Source organism: Lynx rufus, unplaced genomic scaffold, assembly GCF_022079265.1.
Source record: "Lynx rufus isolate CCGP_SWC_20201006 ecotype Redwood Valley unplaced genomic scaffold, mLynRuf1.p SCAF_52, whole genome shotgun sequence".
NCBI classification, from domain to species: Eukaryota; Metazoa; Chordata; class Mammalia; order Carnivora; family Felidae; genus Lynx; species Lynx rufus.
The window spans coordinates 377,115-397,230 of NW_025814870.1; the positions used below are offsets into that span (position 1 = coordinate 377,115).

Genomic DNA, 20,116 nt, shown 5'->3' on the forward strand with positions numbered 1-20,116 from the left:
TTGAAGGTTGTTTTTATTTGCCATTGGCTCATTTATATATCTCCCTCAGAAACTTCATATCACAGATATTTGGGCCAAAGCCAGATTTCAGCAATTTTGACAGACTTTGACAAATCACTTGGTAATTATAAATAAAATTAACACTGTTTTATAACATGACCAAAAATAAATATTTTTAAAAGACATGAGTAGTCTTCTTTTTAACTTGAAAAGCAAAGGGAAAGAGCGACATCAGTGAAATGCTCATTGATAATTCAAAATTAACATTTAAATTATTATAAACTATTGACAATATAGGTGCCTAGGTGGCTCGGTTTGTTTAGTGTTAACTTTGGCTCAGGTCATGATCTCATGGTTTGTGAGTTCGAGTTCTGCTGTAAGCACAGAGACCACTTTGGATCCTTGTCTCTCTGCTCCTCCCCCACCCCTCTCTTGCAAAAATAAATAAACATTAAAAAATTTAATAAAACTACTGAAAATAGTGGCAGTGAAGGAGCGATCCTTAAAGGGCATTGCAATTCCCTTTGCCCCATTTATGTGGGACTTCTATGATGAGAATATCACTGCTGCAACAATATTTAGTATGTGGATGATACGAAGATGTAAAAACCTTTGAGGACCTCTACACTGAAGGTCAATGACTAAGACTGCAATCTGTTGATTAGAGAAGGTCTGGGATGGAAGGGTTCTGGTTCATGTTAACACTCTAGGCATCTCTGCTGCCATTAGAGTAGTTCCTCATTCTGCAAACTCTTTCTGTAAAGGAGCAGATGGAAACATTTTAGTCTTTTCAGGCCCCAAATGGTCTCTGTCCCATAACCTTTGTGTTTGTGACTTTAAACATGTAAAAACCATTCTTAACTCACAGTCCATACAAAAGCAGGTGGTAGTCCAAATCCATGGATGGGCTCCAGCTTACCCATCCCTTTACTAGAACCTAGAACAGTAGTTCCTGAGTAACTGTTAAATGAATGACCTTCATGAGAGTAGTTAATATTGTATCATTATCACTGAATGAGAAAGACGAAAAAAAAAAGAACTAGTCATTTAACTCGAGATTCTAGGAAGCAAAAAATAAACCAAAAGAGAATTAAAGAGAATTTTAAAAGTTTTGAGCAGAAATTAATTGGAAAACAAACTTCAAGTCTATGTTTTACTGTTTTAATTTTTATTTATTTATTGACAGCATAAGCTTGGGAGGGGTAGAGAGAGGAGAGAGAATCCAAAGCAGGCTCTATGCTGACAGCATGGAGCCCAACGTGGGGCTCAATCCCCTGAACCATGAGACCATGACCTGAGCGGAAACCAAGAGTTGGATGCTTAAGCGACTGAGCCACCCAGGTGCCCAAAGTCTATGTTTGATTTTAAGACCAAGAGTTGATTCTCTGAAAATCAAATAGAATAGACAAACATTTGCCCACTCAGATAAAGGGGAAAAAGAGAGAGATGTGTGCATGTAGATATGGCTCTATGACATAGGCAGGGAGACAGAAGTCTAATGTATACAGTCACAGCAATGAACTACAGGGAATAGAAAATGAGAATATCAATATTCAGATGAGGATTGGAAAAGATAGCCAGGCCACTAAATAAGGCACAAAGCTCTAGTGGCATTTCCACCTAACTTTCATTAAAGACATGATTACTATATTAATTAAACCATTCTACTTTATTTTCAAGTTCCATATAACTCTCATGCCAAAACCTGACAAACAGAGCCCTTGAAAAAGGCAAACCAGTTTTATTGATTAGTATAGATAGAAAAACTCTAAATGAAGTGTAATCAAATTGCATCCAGCTAAGTTTTAAATGATTATTACACTATGAATGAGAGTGGTTTTCCCAGGGATTTCACAGTACTGTGCTGGAGCTGTCTAGTCCTGGATTGTGAGAGCCACTTGTGCACGTCTGTTCCCAACTCTGCATTCAATGCCATTAAATCATCGGCTTGAAATCAGGACTGATTGGACTGTTACAAATCAGGTATGATAATGAGTATTTATAGCATGGAAATGAGCAAACGCTACAAATCAACACCTTTCCCCCCTAACCGTCCCCCATTTTGCTTCTGAGCCAAGTGTTAAACATTTGCCAGCACACCACTGGATGTTAACTGTATTTTGACAATAGGAAAGAGAAGAAATGTGATCATACCAAAGATGCTGAAAAAGCATTTGATGAAATTGTGCAGCCATTGCAAATAAAAAGGAGTGGAAGGAAATTTTTAAATGTGGTAGAAAGTATTTGTTTGAGGGGTGGCTGGGTTGCTCAGTCGGTTAAAGTGACTGTCTCTTGATATTGGCTCTGGTTGTGATCTTGCAGAGCGTGGAGCCTGCTTGGGGTCCTCTCTCTCCCTCTCTCTCTGCCCCTACTCTGCTTGTGTGCTCCTCTCTCTCTCTCAAAATAAATAAATAAACATTAAAAAAAGTATTTGTTTGAAACAGTGAACATTATGTTAAAGAGTGAAATATGGGATCCATTCACAGTAAAGTCAAGAAAAGATGGGCTTATTTGTTTTACATATATGTCTATATATGTGTCTCTCTGTGTGTGTTTATGTATATTAATCACAAAAGCATTTAGGGTAATTGCTACTTCTGTTTACCAGGTCCTGCCAGCATAACGTCGTCAATGTAATGGGCCAGTGTGGTGTTCTGTGGGATGTCAACACGTTTGGAGTCCCTTGGGTGTATATTATAACAAAGAACAGGAGCCGGCATTGTCCTGAGACATGAACAGTAAAGTTAATACTACCGATCCTACGTTGTAAGTGCAAATCTATCCTGTTTTTGCTTATCAATGGGAATGAAGGAAAAAGTATGCTCCAGGTCAGTGTCAGGTGCCTGGGGCTGTGTTAATTTGCTCTGGAGAAGATGCCACATCTGGGATTGCAAACTTTTTGTCATCACCACCTGACTAAATTTGTGATGATGTGTCATTTCCTCATGACTCATCTGACTTTTGTAGTGGCCAAACAGGGGCCCTAAGGACAAGAGACACTGGCTTGTGAGGCAACAGTTGCAGGTGTAGTCACCAGAAGACTTTTATGCAGAGAAAAGAAAACTGCCTTGGAGGTTGTGGAAAGGTCGCTCCCCAGGCAAGGGGATTCAGGGGCATTTGGAGGCTGGCGGTTCTCAGCCTTATCCATGTGTGTGTAAATCTGCCCACCCAGGTCTCAGAGCTCCCCTTCTTTCCACTTAGCATAAGAGACCCGGTGGGGTTGACCATTCCATGGCAAGTCTGTAATTCATATGCTCAGCCCTTAGACTTGGTCTTAAGTCCGCGTATCTGTCTACAACCACAGGATGTGGCAGTGTCCTCCAGAGCTCCATGGATGTGGCCCAATTCTATATGTACATCCACGGGTGTTCTTCTTTGTGTATATTCATAATGTTTAACATTTAATTTATTTCCTCTACGTATGCCGTAAAAATAAGGGCTATGAAAGGTAGACAGGTCATTCTACAACCAGGCGATGCTATAGTTATCACCATACTGACTAAATGCCCCTGTCAATTTAATCTCCCAGGGTTTTTGTCACCATCTGTATCTCATCCCATAGCATCACTGGTGATACTTGGATGACAGTGGTTTACAGAAAAGACCACAAGTTCCTTACATTCCTCCCACTGAGAAGTGGCGTCTGTCTCTTCCTCTTGAATCTGGATAGATGTGTGACCATCATGCTGTGAGAATCCCAGGCCTCATGGAAAGGCCATACCAAGTTACTTCCCTCAGCAGCCGCAGCTGCAGCCCTAGCTAGGTCAGTCAACACCAATTATCACACATGCAAGTGAAGATGCTTCCAGATGCTTCAAGCCCCCAGCTGTCAAATCTTCCCAGCTGAGGCCCCAGATATTGTGGAGCCCAGACAGCCACCCCTATTGTACCCTGCTAAAAGTCCTGACCCATAGAATCTGTGAACAAAATGGTTTGGCATTAAGTTTTGGGGTGGTTTGCTAGTCAGTGATAGTAACCACACCAGGGAGAGAAGAAAGCCACTGTGAAGGGAGCAGTGACCTTCAGTGGAGAGATAAAGCCAAATCCTCTAAAAGGAGGGCACGAGGAGAATAAATATCATATATGTATGTGTGTGTGTGTGTGTGTGTGTGTGTGTATATGTATATATATATATATATATATATATATATATATCAATTAAACTGTGCACCCAACATGGGGCTCAAACTCACAACCCCAATATCAAGAGCCTGTTGAATGAAGGGTCTTGTGATCACTTCCCAAGGTTTCCCCTGGCCCTTTATGTGGAAGACACAGATCTTTACCTCCATTAGGGTGTTGCCCCCATGAACTCAAGTCTTCAAGCTACCACCTGCTGGATATTCCACCTGACGGCCCTATTGTCATCTCACACTTAGAATATCCATAAGCAAACTCATAATGTTATCAATCCACTCAGTCCCGAGTCACAGATTTCTGTCAACAGAGCATACCTCTTCATTTGTATTATCTAGGAGATCTTTGATGCTACTATGTTTTTATCCAGACATCCATAATCACTCCTATTGCCCCAAAGTGGAAAAATCTTTTTTGGAGTTAAGTTTGTAGAAGGTAGGAGTGTTTGTCCCATATCTGAAATCTGTCAGAAGCTCTTTAAAACACTCATGCATTCTCTTAAAAGAACTCATGACATACCATTAAGGTCCCAGTGGAATTCCCTCGATAACTCTGCCACTTCTTTCCATCAAGACTATACATGATGATAAACTGAGAGATGTACAGGCTGGACAACTTCTGACGGGCGCCCTGGGTCATGATGCTGTGAATGATCATTGGTGCCAACAGATCCACCTGCCAATTAAAACAACACTTTATCTTAAATGTATGTAGCACCTTCTGAAATTCATTATTGGCTTAAGAAGAATCTACATCAATACAGATATGCTCAGTATCACCTTGGACGTGCAGTGAAATAGACGGCAACGTTGGAATGTGGATGTGTGTGGAGCGGGGAGATAAATGATGGGAACAAGAAGGAAAGGGCTTATTGGGTTCTCAGCCTACTTCCTGACACACCAGACCGCTTCCAAATCAATGGGCCTTACTTCCTGTACCTGCATCCCGTGTGCTGCACTTAGGGACCCACATAACCTAGTGCTTTGCCTCAGCCTCAGCATCAGCCTCAGCAAAGCCGATTTCCTCCCCTCTCCCCAGACCAGTCTCCATCCCAACATCACTATCAGTGATAGACCGCTGTCTCTCCTTCAAGTGTTACTTCAGAAACGATTTCTCCTGGTTAGCCTTCCCTGACTTGCCCAGATATATTTAGTGCTCCTTTCTCTATACTTCTGTTTCACTTTGTGTATAAAACTTCATGAGAGCATATTAGTGCATTATATTATAAAGCTTTCTTTGCTTATATTCCTTCATTGTTAGACTGTGATCCTTAAGGCAGTGAACCTGTTTGAGTCACCTAACCTCTGTGTGTCTCAATTTCTTTATATGTAGAGTAGAAATAATAATGGTGTTTATTGCAAAGGTTTACCAGAGGATTAAGGGGTTAATACATGTGATGTGCTGAGTTCAGTGCCTGGCACATACTAAACACTTAATAAATGGTAGCTTTTATTTTATTTTTATGTTTTTATTTATTTATTTTGAGGGTGGGGTGTGGCAGAGAGAGAGGGAGAGGGAGAGAGAATCCCAAGCAGGCTCCATGCTGACAGACCTGGGGCTTGATCCCATGAATCATGAGATCAGGACCTGAGACGAAATCAACAATCAGAAGCTCAGGGGCACCTGGGTGGCTCAGTCAGGTGAGCGTCTGACTTCGGCTCAGGTCATGATCTCACGGTTTGTGAGTTTGAGCCCCACATCAGGCTCACTGCTGTTGGTGCAGATTCCGCTTCAGATCCTTTGTACCCTCTCTCTCTGCCCCTCCACCTGCTCATGCTCTGTCTCTTAAAAATAAATAAACATTAAAAAAAAAAGAAGAATTGGGGCAGGGGGACACCAGGGTGCCTCAGTCGTTTGAGTGACCAACTCTTGGTTTTGGCTCAGGTCATGATCTTGCACTTCATGAATTTGAGACCCATGTCAGGCTCCACGCTGACAGTGCAGAGTCTGTTGGGGGTTTTCTCTCTCCCTCTCTCTCTCTCTGCCCCTTCCTGGCTGGTGCTCTCTTTGTCTCTCTCTGAAAATAAATAAATAAATAAATAAATAAATAAATAAATAAATAAATAAATGGAAGCTTCACCGACTGAGCCACCCAGGCAACCCTAAATGGTAGCTTTTATATTCTCTCTAGCTGTAGACCTAACCTGGCATCTGGTATAATACTGATGCACAGGAAATGTTTTGGAATGAATGAGTGAATAATGGCAGAGTGGTAAGGAATAATTGGTTCTTTTTGTTTGTTTGTTTTTAAAGAAATTTGTTTGAAGTGAATAGATGTTTGAATGATAATGTTTATTATTTTTTTAATATATATTTTGAAATTTTATTTAAATCTGAGGCAGTTAATATATCGTGTAGTATTGGTTTCAGGACTGAACTTAGTGACTCATCCCTTACATATGACACCCAGTGATCATTCCAACAAGTGCCCTCCTTAGTACCCACCTCCCATTTAGTCCATCCCCCTACCCACAACTCCTCCAGCAGCCCTCAGTTTGTTCTCTGTATTTAAGAGTCTCTTCTGGTTTGTCTCCCTCTCTGTTTTTATCTTAATTTTGCTTCCCTTCCCCTATGTTCATCTGTTTTGTTTCTTACATAGGAATGACTGTTTCTTAAAGAAGAGAGCACAGGCTATGCAAGCATTAGAAGGAATTGTGGCATCAGCGCCCTGATAAGCAAGTCCAACTTAACTTCTCACAGATGCCTGGCACACTCAGATTGGACTGTAATGACACTTGAGCTTCATAACTAACTGTCTCCTTCAGTAAGTGCCATCCATCTATCCATCCATTCATTCAAAGATGTTTTTAGCACTTGTTATGTGCTAAGCACTGTTCTAGGTACTGGAATTGAGCAGGGAACAAGAAAACAAAAGCCCTGCCCTAATGTAACTTACATTTGAGTTAGAGAAACAGACTACATGTTATATAGATGTTTTTGTTTACAGCATCACGTAGCAGTAAGTACAGGAGAAGAAGAAGGAGGGCTGCGGGACAGAGTGGCACAGTCTTCAGAAGCTATAGCACTATCTGCGCCCTGATTAGAAGATACTTTCAATTGAAGACACTTTAGTTTTACTCTTTGTGTCGGGGCATAAACGACTGTAAGTACGAGGGGCAAAACTCATGACTTTTGTTGAATTGAGTTGTACTGTTTTCTGTGTTGTGTATGCGAGGTCTCTTTTGGACCACTGACTATTGCACTTTCTAGCAGTTGTAAAAAAGCCTTGCCAGCCACCCTTTCCACCTGCGTTCTGCAACTGATGAATTCTTGGCAAACCGCCAGTCTCATCTACTTCACTTTCTTGTGCTTCTTCTCTATTATAATTGGAATCTCAGAGCGACTTGGCATTTACAGAGTCAACATCTTCACCTATGTATCCAGCCATGTATTTGAGTGTGACAACAGGACACACCTCTGTATGAGGGAGTAAGCAAAGCAGTAATGAGTCACCGGGTACACAAATACAAACAAGGCAGCTAGACATCTCTGACTGCCAGCCTGGCTCCCTAGAACCATTTCTTTCTCTTTCTTTCTTTCTTTCTTTCTTTCTTTCTTTCTTTCTTTCTTTCTTTCTTTCTTTCTTCTTTTTTTTGTAAGTGAACATAACTTTTTATTTCCCTTGGATATTTATTGCATAAAGTCACCAGATCATGAAAATGTGTATCTGGGCTTCAGTAGAATATGACGGCAAAAACAAAACAAAACAAAACAAAAAACAAAACCTTCAGGATGAGGTGATTTAATACAGATTGGATGGTAATACAATTAAGTGAGGATTTGTGGTTCAATTACCATAAGCAAACCATGGCAGTTAACAGATGCTTATCAACCTGAAGGGAGCATTCTAGAAACAGTATAGTATAATGATTACAAATTAGGCCTCTGGAGCCCAACTATCAGGGTTTGAATTTTGGCTCAACCACTTACTGGCTGTGACTGGGCAAGTTATTTAACTTTGTTTGAGCTTTCTTAGCTGAAATGACAATCATAATGACAGGTGTGGTAGGGATTTACTAGCTTGATTTGTTTAAAGCACCCAGTAAGGAAGCCCTGTGTATATCAATATTTTGATCATGAATTTGCTAAAGCATAAAAAAGCGTATTGATCAAGTCAGTAAATTATGTGAAACTGGAAAGACTAAGACAGTCTTTGGGAGACAGAAGCTTGGCAAGCTGTAACAATTGGCCAAATCTAAGTGGAACGTAATGCTGTGTATTACTCAAGTTCTTGGCTGGGCACAGAAAAGGCACTCCAGTTACTAGTCCTGGGAGGTCATGTGCAGTTAGGGAGATAGAATTCCCCAAATGGAAATGAGAATGCTGTTCCAATAAATAGATAAGTCAATGGAACACCACATGCAGGGCACCCAAACGGATGATGGTATCCACTACCCAGGGATACATGTCGGGTTGAAAGTGATAACCGCGGAAATACAGGGTGAAAACATGTGGTTTGGCCGCCTCACAAAGAAACAGACATACTTAGGAATCAGTGAGCGCCAGTTCAGGCTGAGCCACAACTGGCCGTGCTGACGACCAATGAGCCACTGTGACATTGAGAGATGTGCTCTTTCCAGGTCTCACTGGTGTACCACTTTATCTCTCCCCAATCCCTATTTAGTATTTTAATCTCAAGAAAACAGGAGCAGATGCTGTCTTGCAGCAAAGGAGGGAAATGTATAGGTAATGGCGTCGGTCAGCTCAGAAGTCAGCAGCACGAGGACCCGATGTGGGGAGACAAGGTGGCGGGGCGTGTGTGCATTCCCCGCTTTGGGCTGCAAGTTCCGGACATGGAGGCGCGTTAGAGGGTTGAAAACAAAGCTGGAAGCAGTCACGTTTTCTCCCTTTCCCTGGGTGGGCTCTAGAAGGAAGCTACGCTTGTGGTTAGGCAGAGGGCGGAGTTGGCATGAGTTCCTATATGTGTGCCCTTGAAGGGTCACAGTCCCGACTTAGCACATGCTCATTTGGTAGCATTTTTAGCTATGTTGGATCACATATATCATTAAAATGAATTTCAGATGTTTCTTTTTAAATGTGGCCACTGGGAAATGTTGACTGACACCCATGGTTGCATTTGTGGTTCGAAGTGTGTTTCTACTGGGCAGTGTGGCTCTAGAGGAAATGGGGAGTGAGCAGATCTGAAAGACTTTGTCATTTGAAAAGAAACTGAATGACCCTAAAGACGCTGTTTCAGTCACTGGTTCCGTTTGTTTCCCATATTGGACTAACATATCAGCATACTCAATTCCATTCCCAAATCATTATTCCTCATTGTCTTTGTACAAATCCTAAGCCACTGTGTTCTTTCCTGGTCTGTTACTTGGAGTTTGACGACAATGACTACGGCTTAAAGTAGATGTATTACGTTTTGAGCTTGCAAGAGAACACACGACATGATTGAACACAAGGTACTTTCTAACCTTGATCCAGGAAATGGGGTCCTTGGTGCTCCAGGCATTGATTGATCCAGAATAGTGAAGTCTGGCCAGCTTTGGGGCCCACTGTCCTTTGCCCAAGAAAGGGGAGAGAGATTAGATTCAGCTGGGTTGGTCCTAGACACTTAGGAAATAAACTTTCTCTCTTGAGAAAGGGTACACCTAGCTGTGGAGAAGATAAAGGCATAAAACATAGTAGGATTTTATTTTCTAAACTTAATAATTTTGTTTATTAGTACCTCTAATTAGCTGACACTGGAATGTGTTACCAGTACTATAGAATAATATCATTATTTCTTTATTACAAAATGTATGTTCCTGGTAGCAAAGTTAGAAAATGAAAAAAATAAGACACAGGGGCTCCTGGGGGGCTCAGTCGGTTAACCGTCCGACTTCAGCTCAGGTCATGATGTCACCACTGGTGAGTTCGAGCCCCACATCGGGCTCTGTGCTGACAGCTTGGAGCCTGGAGACTGCTTTGGATTCTGTGTCTCCCTCTCTCTCTGCCCCTCCCCTGCTGGAGCTCTGTCTCTCTGTCTCTCAAATATAAATAAATGTTAAAAAATTAAAAAAAAATAAGACATAAATAAAAATAAAAGTGAAAAAAGTATCCGTTTATGCAGAGAAAAATAATACAATTATGCAGAGAAAAATAATACTATTTTGGTATATCACTCTCAAGCTTCATTTTCAAAGGGCATTTTGCTCCCTCTAAAACAGGGATTGACAAACTTTTTTCTGTAAATGGCCAGATAGTAAATAATTTAGGCTTTGCAGATCATCTGGTCTCTGTTTCAGCTATGTAACTGCTGTTGTAGACAATTATAAGTGAGTGGGTGTGGCTGTATGTACCCATAGAAGATTTTATTTACAGACACTGAAATTTGAGTTTCATATAACTTTCACATGTGATGATACAGTCTTCTTTTGTTCTCTCCCAATCATTTAAAAATAGAAAAATAATTCTTAGGAACACTTGGGTGGCGCAGTCATTACACATCCAACTTCAGCTCATGTCATAATCTCACAGTTTGTGAGTTTGAACCTCGCATCGGGCTCTGTGCTGACAGCTGACAGCCTGGAGCCTGCTTCAAATTCTGTGTCTTCCTCTCTCTCTGCCCCTCCCCTTCTCGCACACTGTCTCTCTTTCTCTCTCTCTCTTTCAAAAATAAATAAACATTTAAAAATAAAATAGAGTTCACACTTAAAAAAAAAGAAAGAGAGGCATTTATGGAGCAGAATTAACAGAAGTAAAAAAGATCTAATCAGTGCAGTTCTTGTAGACAAAAAGTGGTATTTACCATACTGTCCTGAAGCTGTGATCTGGAAATCTCTAATGCGTCCAGAAGCCATTCCCAGTGGAATCTGACACTCTGAAATCAAAGTGGAGGAACACAACAGCTAGACATACAGAAAATGTAGCTTCACAGATGCAAGTCAATGAAAACGGGAGAACACCAACAAATGGTCATATTTTTACTGTTCACGATGTGCCAAGAACTATATTAAATGTTTATTGTACTCTCTGTCTCATTTAATTCACTCCAATAGCTAGGTGCCACAAGTATCCGTGCCCTGCAGCTGAGGAACACAATGGCTCTCTTACTTGCTTAGGGTTAAATATCAAACTCTTCCAGGTGATATTTGTAAGTTATCTTTGATAACTGAACCAAAATTAAGTTTCCCAATTTGTTCTTGGAGCTTCACTGAGTTGTGAAAATGAAGATATTTTTAGCACTGGTTTGTTGTATATTTACAGCTTCGGGTTCAAAATGTTCGAAGCTTCAACCATATCTGCCCTTCTCTGGGGACTCTGATCATTTGTACCAGCAATATTCACTTTAGATTTGGAAATGACCATAAGCTTGCATTGATTTCTTGACAAAGGCAAGCATTGGAGGAAGGAGGAAAGCTGTATGGAAGTAGGCTGAGACGGGGCGCCCAGGGTGGGGCGATGCTCAGCCGGTTGACACTCTGACTCCTGATTTTGGCTCAGGTCACGATCCCCGGGTCTTGACACTGACCCCTGCGTTGGGCTCCACACTCAGTGTGGAGCCTACCTGAGATTCTCTCTGTCTCTCTGCCTCTGTCTCTGTCTCTGTCTCTGTCTCTCCCCCTCTCCCCCATTTGTGTGCTCTATTTCTCCCTAAAAAAAACGAGAAGCGGGCTGACTAGGAAGGGGGCGTCTGCGCACAGCGCTACTCACTCGGGCTGTATACCAGAAAGAGAGTGCTCATCCCAGCTTGCAGGTGTTCGCCAATTAGGCATTCTATCCGCCAAATTCCAACTTTGGATGGTAGCATTTCCACTGTCTCAAAAACACCTTATCAAAAACAAAAGGAACAAAAATGATTTCTTTTTGCTAAAAAAAAAAAAAAAGACTGGCAGATGCATTGGTTTATGCAGAATATCAAAGGAGATCTACCTAAGTCAGTTCTATCACCCTCGGACCCTCAAACCCAAATTGCTCGCTATGTGAGCCCTACAGTTTGGAGGCACCGGGGATTGAGTCATGGCAGCCCCCACCCCTGGGAAATAGGAGAGACAGGGTGGTGGCAGCCTTTGCTGGTGCAGACAGGAGAAAGCCACTGCACTCTCAGGGTTTTCCAGAGACAAAGGTTTATTTCCCATTGGGCACATGTGAGCTCCCTGGGACAGGGAGGCCTGGGCAAGGTCCTCATGGATCTGGTCCACTAGGGCCACCTTGAGGCTAAAGTAACCTGGCAGCAAGAAGCTAGAGGTGAAGGCTGAGGGGCTAAGGAATGAGTCACAAGCGGCCAACTAGAATAAAGGTGCCCTTTAAGGTGCCAACTAGGATAAGGGTGCCGTAAGTTTACCCTTTCCATGCTGGAGTTGAAAGCAGCTGCCAGGGTTGGGAGCAGGGGGACACACAATAAACACAAGGTAGAGGAAGAAAGGACTCAACTGTGCCTCCCTTTCCCAATGTAGGTATCTCGGAGTGGACACTGCTGCTTTGTACTTGAACTGTATTTGTGATGTAAAGTGACTGCAGGAATGTTTATTATGCAAGAGTGAGCAGAGAGGCGCCTGGGTGGCTCAGTCAGTTAAGCATCCAACTCTTGATTTCAGCTCAGGTCATGACCTCACAGTTCATGAGATCGAGCGCCACATGGGGCTCTGTGCTTGGGATTCTCTGTCCCTCTCTTTCTGCCCTTCCTCTGCTTGCGCTCTCTCTTTCTCTCAAAAATAAATTAAAAAGAAAACAGTGAGCAGAAAAGTCATTGAACTTATTGGAAGTTTTACACAAGAACGGGGGAAGTTCATTCCCATGATGAAAGCTGATCAACATTATGAGTACTGCTTAATCGATATACTGGTTATATACATAAACAAATCACTCTATGGATAACTGCTAGTGCCGTGTGGGATCTCAGATGGGGAAAATAATCTCCTTTTCCTAGTAAAGTGCTGCAACATGAATTATTCCTTTCTGTTCTGTTTCTTTTAGAGCACATTATCTGTATCTGAAATTATCATGCTCATTTGCTAAATTATTTAGTATGTCTCTATAGAGTAAAGTGAGTTGAAGAAGTAAGTTACCTGAGATCAGGGAGTGTGTGTGCTCTGTCCTTGGATTGCTCTCCCAGTGCCCGGACCATTTGAGTGGAACAATAGGTACAGTAGTCAGAAAGAGCACAAACTAACTCATACCTGGATACAGGTTGTAGACTGCCATCTTATATTCCTCTTTTTTCCGTACAGTGAACACCTGCCCACTGAAATGAATAGAATGAATGTTTTCATTGCTCCCCATGCTGAGAAGATACCATCGGATCTTTTGATCCTGAGCCACTACCAAGCCGGGTAGTGTGTCCATCACATAGCCGTTGATTGCTGGAGGAGAACACGAAGAAGGCTGTTAAAACCTATTCTCGCGGCACCTGTGTGGCTCGCTCAGTTGAGCATCGGACTTCAGCTCAGGTCATGATCTCATGGTTCGTGGGTTTGAGCTCCACGTCGGGCTCTGTGCTGACAGCTCAGAGCCTGGAGCCTGCTTCGGATTCTGCATCTCCCTCTCTCTCTGCCCCTCCCCTGCTCATGCTCTCTTTCTCAAAAATAAATAAACATTAAAGTAAGTTAAAAAGATCTATTCTAGAAGTTTCTTTCCCTCTACTTCAGTAAAAAGTATTGATTCCTGTGAGGATTCCACTCCCATACATACACTCCCAATTCATATACTGTGGAAACATCAGGCTCGCGTCTCATCTGTTGTAGTGCTTTTCACACGGAGTAATATTTGGGTGTGGGATGCATTACCGTGGAAGCGGTACTTTTCTTTAAAAGTGGGATCCTCCTTCTGGATACTGCAGGGGGCTCTACAGCTCCTTTCCATGTTTTCCGTGAAGTACCAGCTCTTAGTCTCATCAAAAATGGTGAAAAACAGAGCAAACTCCTGCACTGTCACTTGTCTCCCATGAGCGGGGCTCAGTGTGTTACTGCGGCAGATCAGAAGGGGTCCAATCAAGCCCGAGTGCACGTCTTTTTCCTGAGAGAGAAGACATCAATCCTCCTTAGTAGATCCCAGAGTGATACCTCTCAAACACAAATATGATGGCACCTCCCCTATTTAAAGCTTTCCATTAAACTTAGGGTAAATACCAAAATTCTTGGCAGATAACACAAAGCCGATTCCTTTTAAACCAGTAAGCAGCAGGCACAGTACACACTTACTTACCAAATCAACATCAGAAAAATAAGCCCAAGCCTTGCAGTCAAACTCATCTTCAGTGGGTGCCATCTGATGTTGTACTTTCCAGAAGTAAACTCTGGTTTCATTAGGGTTGACAAACTTTTTTCTAGGTTCTGCTCCTTGCCTCTGATCTTCCTCATAAGAAATCAGGCTAGAATAGAAGGAGTAGGGACGAGAAGCCTGGTTTTTGAAAGTTACCTGCAGAGAAAAGAAGTGAATACAAATTTTAAAAAAGAATTCAAGTGTCATGTTTTAGGATCTTATAAAGTTCTTCGCTTAGGGTTTACGTCCCTAATAGTAATGCCTATTTTTGGCTTTTCCCAAGTTTTAATACCCAAAGGAAGTGGTACAGAAGATGGATGTTATTAGAACCCAAAAGGAAGGATCTACAGAGGAAAGTGGGGAAGTTTTGAATTCTAAAATCTTTAAAGCATGAATTGAAAGTTGCAAAAGAGAAAATTCCTAAATACTTAAAAGCAATCTGAAGTGAAAGGGAAAATATCACACCAGGGGTTTTAAGAGACCATAAGCCCAGGAATTGAATCATATGGTTCTTATGACAAATTCTAGGGTGAATGCATATGATCCTTAAAAAAGACTTCAGTTGTTTAAAAGTTAGACATGCTTCATATGACATATGGAAGCTAAAATCAGAATCAAGACAGAAAAAAAAAATTCACTTGCAATCTCATAATCTTAGGTCCTTCTACATCCTTAATGTAAACACTCAATTGGACCAATGGATGACTATTTTTGGAAAAGAATAAAACTACTTTAATTTTTGGCTCACACAATGCATCAAAATAACTTCTAGTCTACAGGAATTACTGATGGAGTAAAAGGTTAAATGTTAAGAAATTAAACTGTAAAATAAAGTTGAAGAAAGTGTGATTTTAAGAAAAACAATCTTTTTATAGGGAAGGATTTTTATTTATTTATTTTAATGTTTGTTTTTTGGGGGGAGAGAGAGACACAGAGAGAGAGAAACAGAGTGTGAGTGGGGGAGGGGCAGAGAGAGCGGGAGACACAGAATCTGAAGCAGGCTCCAGGCTCTGAGCTGCCAGCACAGAACCTGACGTGGGGCTTGAACCCACGAACCATGAGATCATGACCTGAGCCAAAGTCCGACGCTCAACCGACTGAGCCGTGCAGGTACCTCAAGGGAAGGATTTTTATAAACATAAAAGCTATGTAAGTGTCATAAAGGAAAGATTTATGGGTTACTGCCTAAAAATTCAAACCTGTTTTATTTAAAAACCACTATATATAAAATTAAAAGACAACAAACTTGGAAAAATATATAACATATATGGTAATATAAATTGATAAGAAAAGCACTCCCTCCAAAAAATGTCAAATGGGCAAAGGACATTAACAGATAATGAATGTTTCTCTACATTGCTCTTCCAGAATTTTGTCCTAGTAAACGGTTGTGATTACAGCATTACTGAACTGTTGAAAAAATATCAAACTACTTAAAAGGTGGTTCAAAGTATATGGCTAAGTAAACCATACATTTACATAACAGACTACTATGCCATCATTAAACAAAAGTATTTAGAAAGTCTTTTTAATGACATGAGAAATACTTACCACATGATATTTAGTCAAAAGAAGTAGAATTATACATTGTAGAATTCTGAACCCATAAAGAGAAGGATACATAAGACAAAGATAACATACACCAAAATGGTAGTTATGGGATTATTTTTCAACTTCTTTATTTTCTATACTTTTAAATTTTTCAAAAGTGAGAATACATTATTTTTTAAAAATTTTTTAATTTATTTTTGAGAGAGAGCATGAGCAGGGGAGGGACAGAGAGGGTGACAGAGGATCTGAAGCAGGCTCTGTGCTGTCAGCAGCAAGCCCGATGTGGGGCTCAAACTCATGAACCATGAGATCATGACCTGAGCTGGAGTCGGCCGCTCAACTGACTGAGCCACCCAGGTGCCGAGAATACATTAGTTTTTAATTTTTAATTTTTTTAGTTTATTTATTTATTTTGAGAGAGACACAGACAGTTCGAGTGGGGGAGGGGCAGAGAGAGAGAGAGAGAGAGAGAGAGAGAGAGAAAGAAAGAATCCGTAACAGTCTCTGTGCTATAAGTGCAGAGCCCAATGTGGGGCTCAAACTCACAAAACTGTGAGATCATGACCTGAGCCAAAACCAAGAGTGGGATGCTCAATCAGGCGCCCCAAGAATACATTATTCTTATAATTAGAAACAATGTGTGTGTATGTATATATATATATATGATTAATTTTTTTTAATTCCATTGTCCTTAACTCACCATGATATTGTCTTCAACTTCTGCTCTTATATATGGCCCCAAGAGTCCCAAGTGTTCATTCAGCTCTCCACGGTATAAGGGCTGAGTGAAGGATCCATCAGTAAATTCCTGGAAAACCACCTTCTTGAACTGAGGGACATCCCCACCTGGAGCCCTGGGAGGAAAAGCAATGTCTTCATGGACCAGGTGGGCAGAAAAAGCTCAAATGTATTTGAGACACATTTAGTAGAACTGATGATGAACTGGAAGTGTAATGGAGTGGAGAGAGGAGAACAAAGGATTAAAGAGAACCTCCAGGCTTCTGATTTGGGCAAATGGATGGATGGTGATGCAATTCACTGAGATGGGGAACCCCGGAGGACAAGGTGGTTGGAGTATACAGTTTTGAACACATGGATATCTGTGTAAATTCAATTGGCAAATACCTAGAGGCTGAGAGCTCACAAGAGATCTAGATGAACACTATCCATATTCAGATGATATCCAAATCAGGGGAGCAGCTTATCAAAGCTGATAGTCAATTTTGTTATGTCCTCATCTTATTGGATGACTAAGCAACATTTTGCATAGTTAACCCCTCCATCTTCCTGACATACTCTCCCTCCAGGCTTCACTAGTACATAAGTTCTATGAAAGCAGCACATTTGTCTGTTTTGTCCACTGCTGTATTCCCTGCAACTGGAACAAGTGCCCGGCCCATAGTAGGTGGTCAAAAAATATTTGTTGGATGTTAAATGTATGTAGGGCTTATAAACTTATTCTAAAATTTTTTAAATGTTTATTCATTTTTGAGAGAGACAGAGAGACAGACACAGAATGTGAGCAGGGGAGGGGCAGAGAGAGAGGGAGACACAGAATCCGAAGCAGGCTCCAGGCTCTGAGCTGTTAGCACAGAGCCCGATGTGGGGCTCAAATCCATGAACTGCAAGATCATGACCTGAGCCAAAGTCGGACGCTTAACCGACTGAGCCACCCAGGCGCCTCTCCCCCACTTCCCTGCCCCGTCCCAGACTTTTGATTGAGGAATTATAAAGTCTCTGTTCACTCAGCCTGTAAGACATTTCAGCAGACCCACCAGGAAAGAAAACAACTGCAGATCATCACTGCAACTAGGTGGTCTTCTTGCACTTAAATTTTAGTTCATCCAATTCTTATTGTTCTACAGCTCTCCAAAGATTTTTAAAATATGGATTTTTAGCATTTATCTAGTTTTTATAGTCGCAGCAGGAGCATTGGCCTGCCATGACCTACTCTCTATCCAGAAGCTTTGGATTTGCATGGCGTGCCATTTTGCATCCTTTTCCTTTCACCTTTCATACTCCTATGCTTCAGCTCTGTAGCTTGGAAACAGCATCTAGTTGTATTTTGTTTTGTTAAGAAAAAGCCAAAATTGGAGTCATTTGTCACCAAGGAGAGCAAAACAAGATTCACAGTCTCAACCAATCCCAGGAATGTGACCTTTTGACACTCAATCTGAAATTTCCAGATCAGCATTAGTGAGGTCATCTGCATGATCAAAATCTTGTTCTTCCCTTCTCCCCAAAAAGCTATCCTGGGCTGAAGCACCCTTTTCTTGTGCTAATAACCAACGTCCTTGCCCCATCTTCCATTTGTATTGCTCCTCAGAGCATCTCTCTACTTGCTAGATGGAATGCCGCCTAATTCATGATAATCTCATAAAGCACTTCATAAACTGATTTACTTGCTTGAATTTTGTTTTTTAACAGACTTGGTGGCAGCAACAGTCTCCAAAGTGAACCTCTGATGGCATTCCAAAACAGGAAAGTGTGGCACCCTGTGAGCCCTTTGAGTTCATTTTCTTCCTGCTTCCCGGGGTTGTGGTGAGTTCCTTAGTTGAGTTCTGCGCTTTTTGCTTTCAAGCTCCAAGTGCAACTGGCTTTCCAGTGCAGGGTTAATAGGTCAGTCCTGAGTGACAGGAGGCTCTAACAAAGAGCCAGCCCTTGGTTCAGTCCCCAGTTCCATGTTGGAGTCCCTTCCCCGTTTCTAGTCTGCAGTCGTTATTGACTGGGCTCTGCTGGTTTAGTGCTTTCCTCAGTTCTATTCTACTGTCTCTATCAGTGGAGTCGGCCGGTTTAGTCCACGCTAGGACTTGCTGGATGTGCATGCAGGGACCACTATGGGCCAGTCTGCAGTAACATCTAAACCACAGTCTCTGGTTTTGTCCCTGGATGCCACGTTGGGAACTCGTAATGGTTTAATTTGCAACTCCCCCGTGTTTGGAATTATTCTCCAGATTCCATGCTGGGAACTGCTGGTGGCAGCTGCAATTGTCTATTGGTTTGGAATCAGTTTGTGGTCTCCATTATTTTAGGCCTGTTCGTTTAATCCTGTCCCAGTCCCTAGTTTGTTGGTTACTGCTGGTGTCCACAGTTCTGTTCTTCCAGTTACTATTGCTTTCTATTAATGTGCATGTGAAGTAAAGGCTGTGGCAAAAAGAGTATCTCAGAAGTCAAAGAGCTTAGGCATTAGCTTGGTTCTGAGAAATTCAAAGAGCTGGCTAAACACATGGGATCCTTTGTATCCAGAGAGCTGAGTGTGCCGTCTTCTGGCACACACACTCGTTTCACATATAAGAACTATAGTGCCAGAAGCTGCAGATGTCTAGCAAGGAGGCAAAATTTTACTAAAAACAACCTGGAATTATAGTGGGTGTTATGGGGAATGTTCCAAAGATCCCAAATGTCCATCGACTGACAAATGGCTAAAGAAGACGTGGTATATATATACAATGGAATACTACTGGGTGATGAAAAAGAATGCCATCTGCAGCAACATGGATGGAACTAGAATGTATTATGCTAAGTGAAATAAGTCAGTCAGAGAAAGACAGATATCATATGACTTCACTCATATGTGGAGTTTCAGAAACACAACAGATGAACATAGGGGAAGGGAAGGATAAATAAGATAAAAACAGAGAGGGAGGCAAACCATAAGAGACTCTTAAATACAGACAACAAACTGAGGGTCGCTGGACAGAGGTGGGTGGGGGGATGGGCTAAGTGGGTGATGGGTACTAAGGAGAGCACTTGTTGGGATGAACACTGGGTGTTATATGTAAGTGATGAATCACTGGGTTCTACTCCTGAACCCAAGACTATACTGTATGTTAACTAACTTGAAATTAAATAAAAACAAAAACAAAAACAAAAACAAATAGATAAGATCACTTAAAAAGTGCATTTAAGGGGTACCTGGGTGGCTCAGTTGGTTAAGTATCTGACTCTTGATTTTGGCTCAGGTCATGATCTCATGGTTTGTGAGACTGAGCCCCGTGTCCAGCACTGCATGGGGCCCCGCATCAGGCTCTGCCCTGAGCTTGGAGCCTGCTTAAGATTCTCTCTCTCTCTCTCTCTCTCTCTCTCTCTCTCTCTCTCGATCTCTCCTCTCTCTCTCTCTTTCAAATAAAAAAAAGTGCACTTAAAAGCAAGAGCTCACAAATCAAAGAAACAAATTGGGTCTTGTATGTTAATTGTATGCAAAAACTTCCAAAATGTTTCAAAATTCCAAAATAGC

The 20,116-nt window shown here is 41.6% G+C and overlaps 1 protein-coding gene across 1 annotated transcript in view; it reads right to left on the reverse strand.

The window, feature by feature from the left end:
* Positions 1-20,116, reverse strand: part of F8 (coagulation factor VIII) — a 126,398-nt gene that overhangs the window by 16,717 nt on the left and 89,565 nt on the right. Inside the window, exons 15-22 of the mRNA XM_047100732.1 lie at positions 16,580-16,733; positions 14,272-14,484; positions 13,854-14,082; positions 13,248-13,430; positions 11,782-11,898; positions 10,877-10,948; positions 9,561-9,646; positions 4,657-4,812 (exon numbers count right to left, since the gene is read on the reverse strand). Coding sequence (XP_046956688.1) covers positions 4,657-4,812; positions 9,561-9,646; positions 10,877-10,948; positions 11,782-11,898; positions 13,248-13,430; positions 13,854-14,082; positions 14,272-14,484; positions 16,580-16,733 — 1,210 coding nt within the window. The remainder of the gene's footprint in view (positions 1-4,656; positions 4,813-9,560; positions 9,647-10,876; positions 10,949-11,781; positions 11,899-13,247; positions 13,431-13,853; positions 14,083-14,271; positions 14,485-16,579; positions 16,734-20,116) is intronic.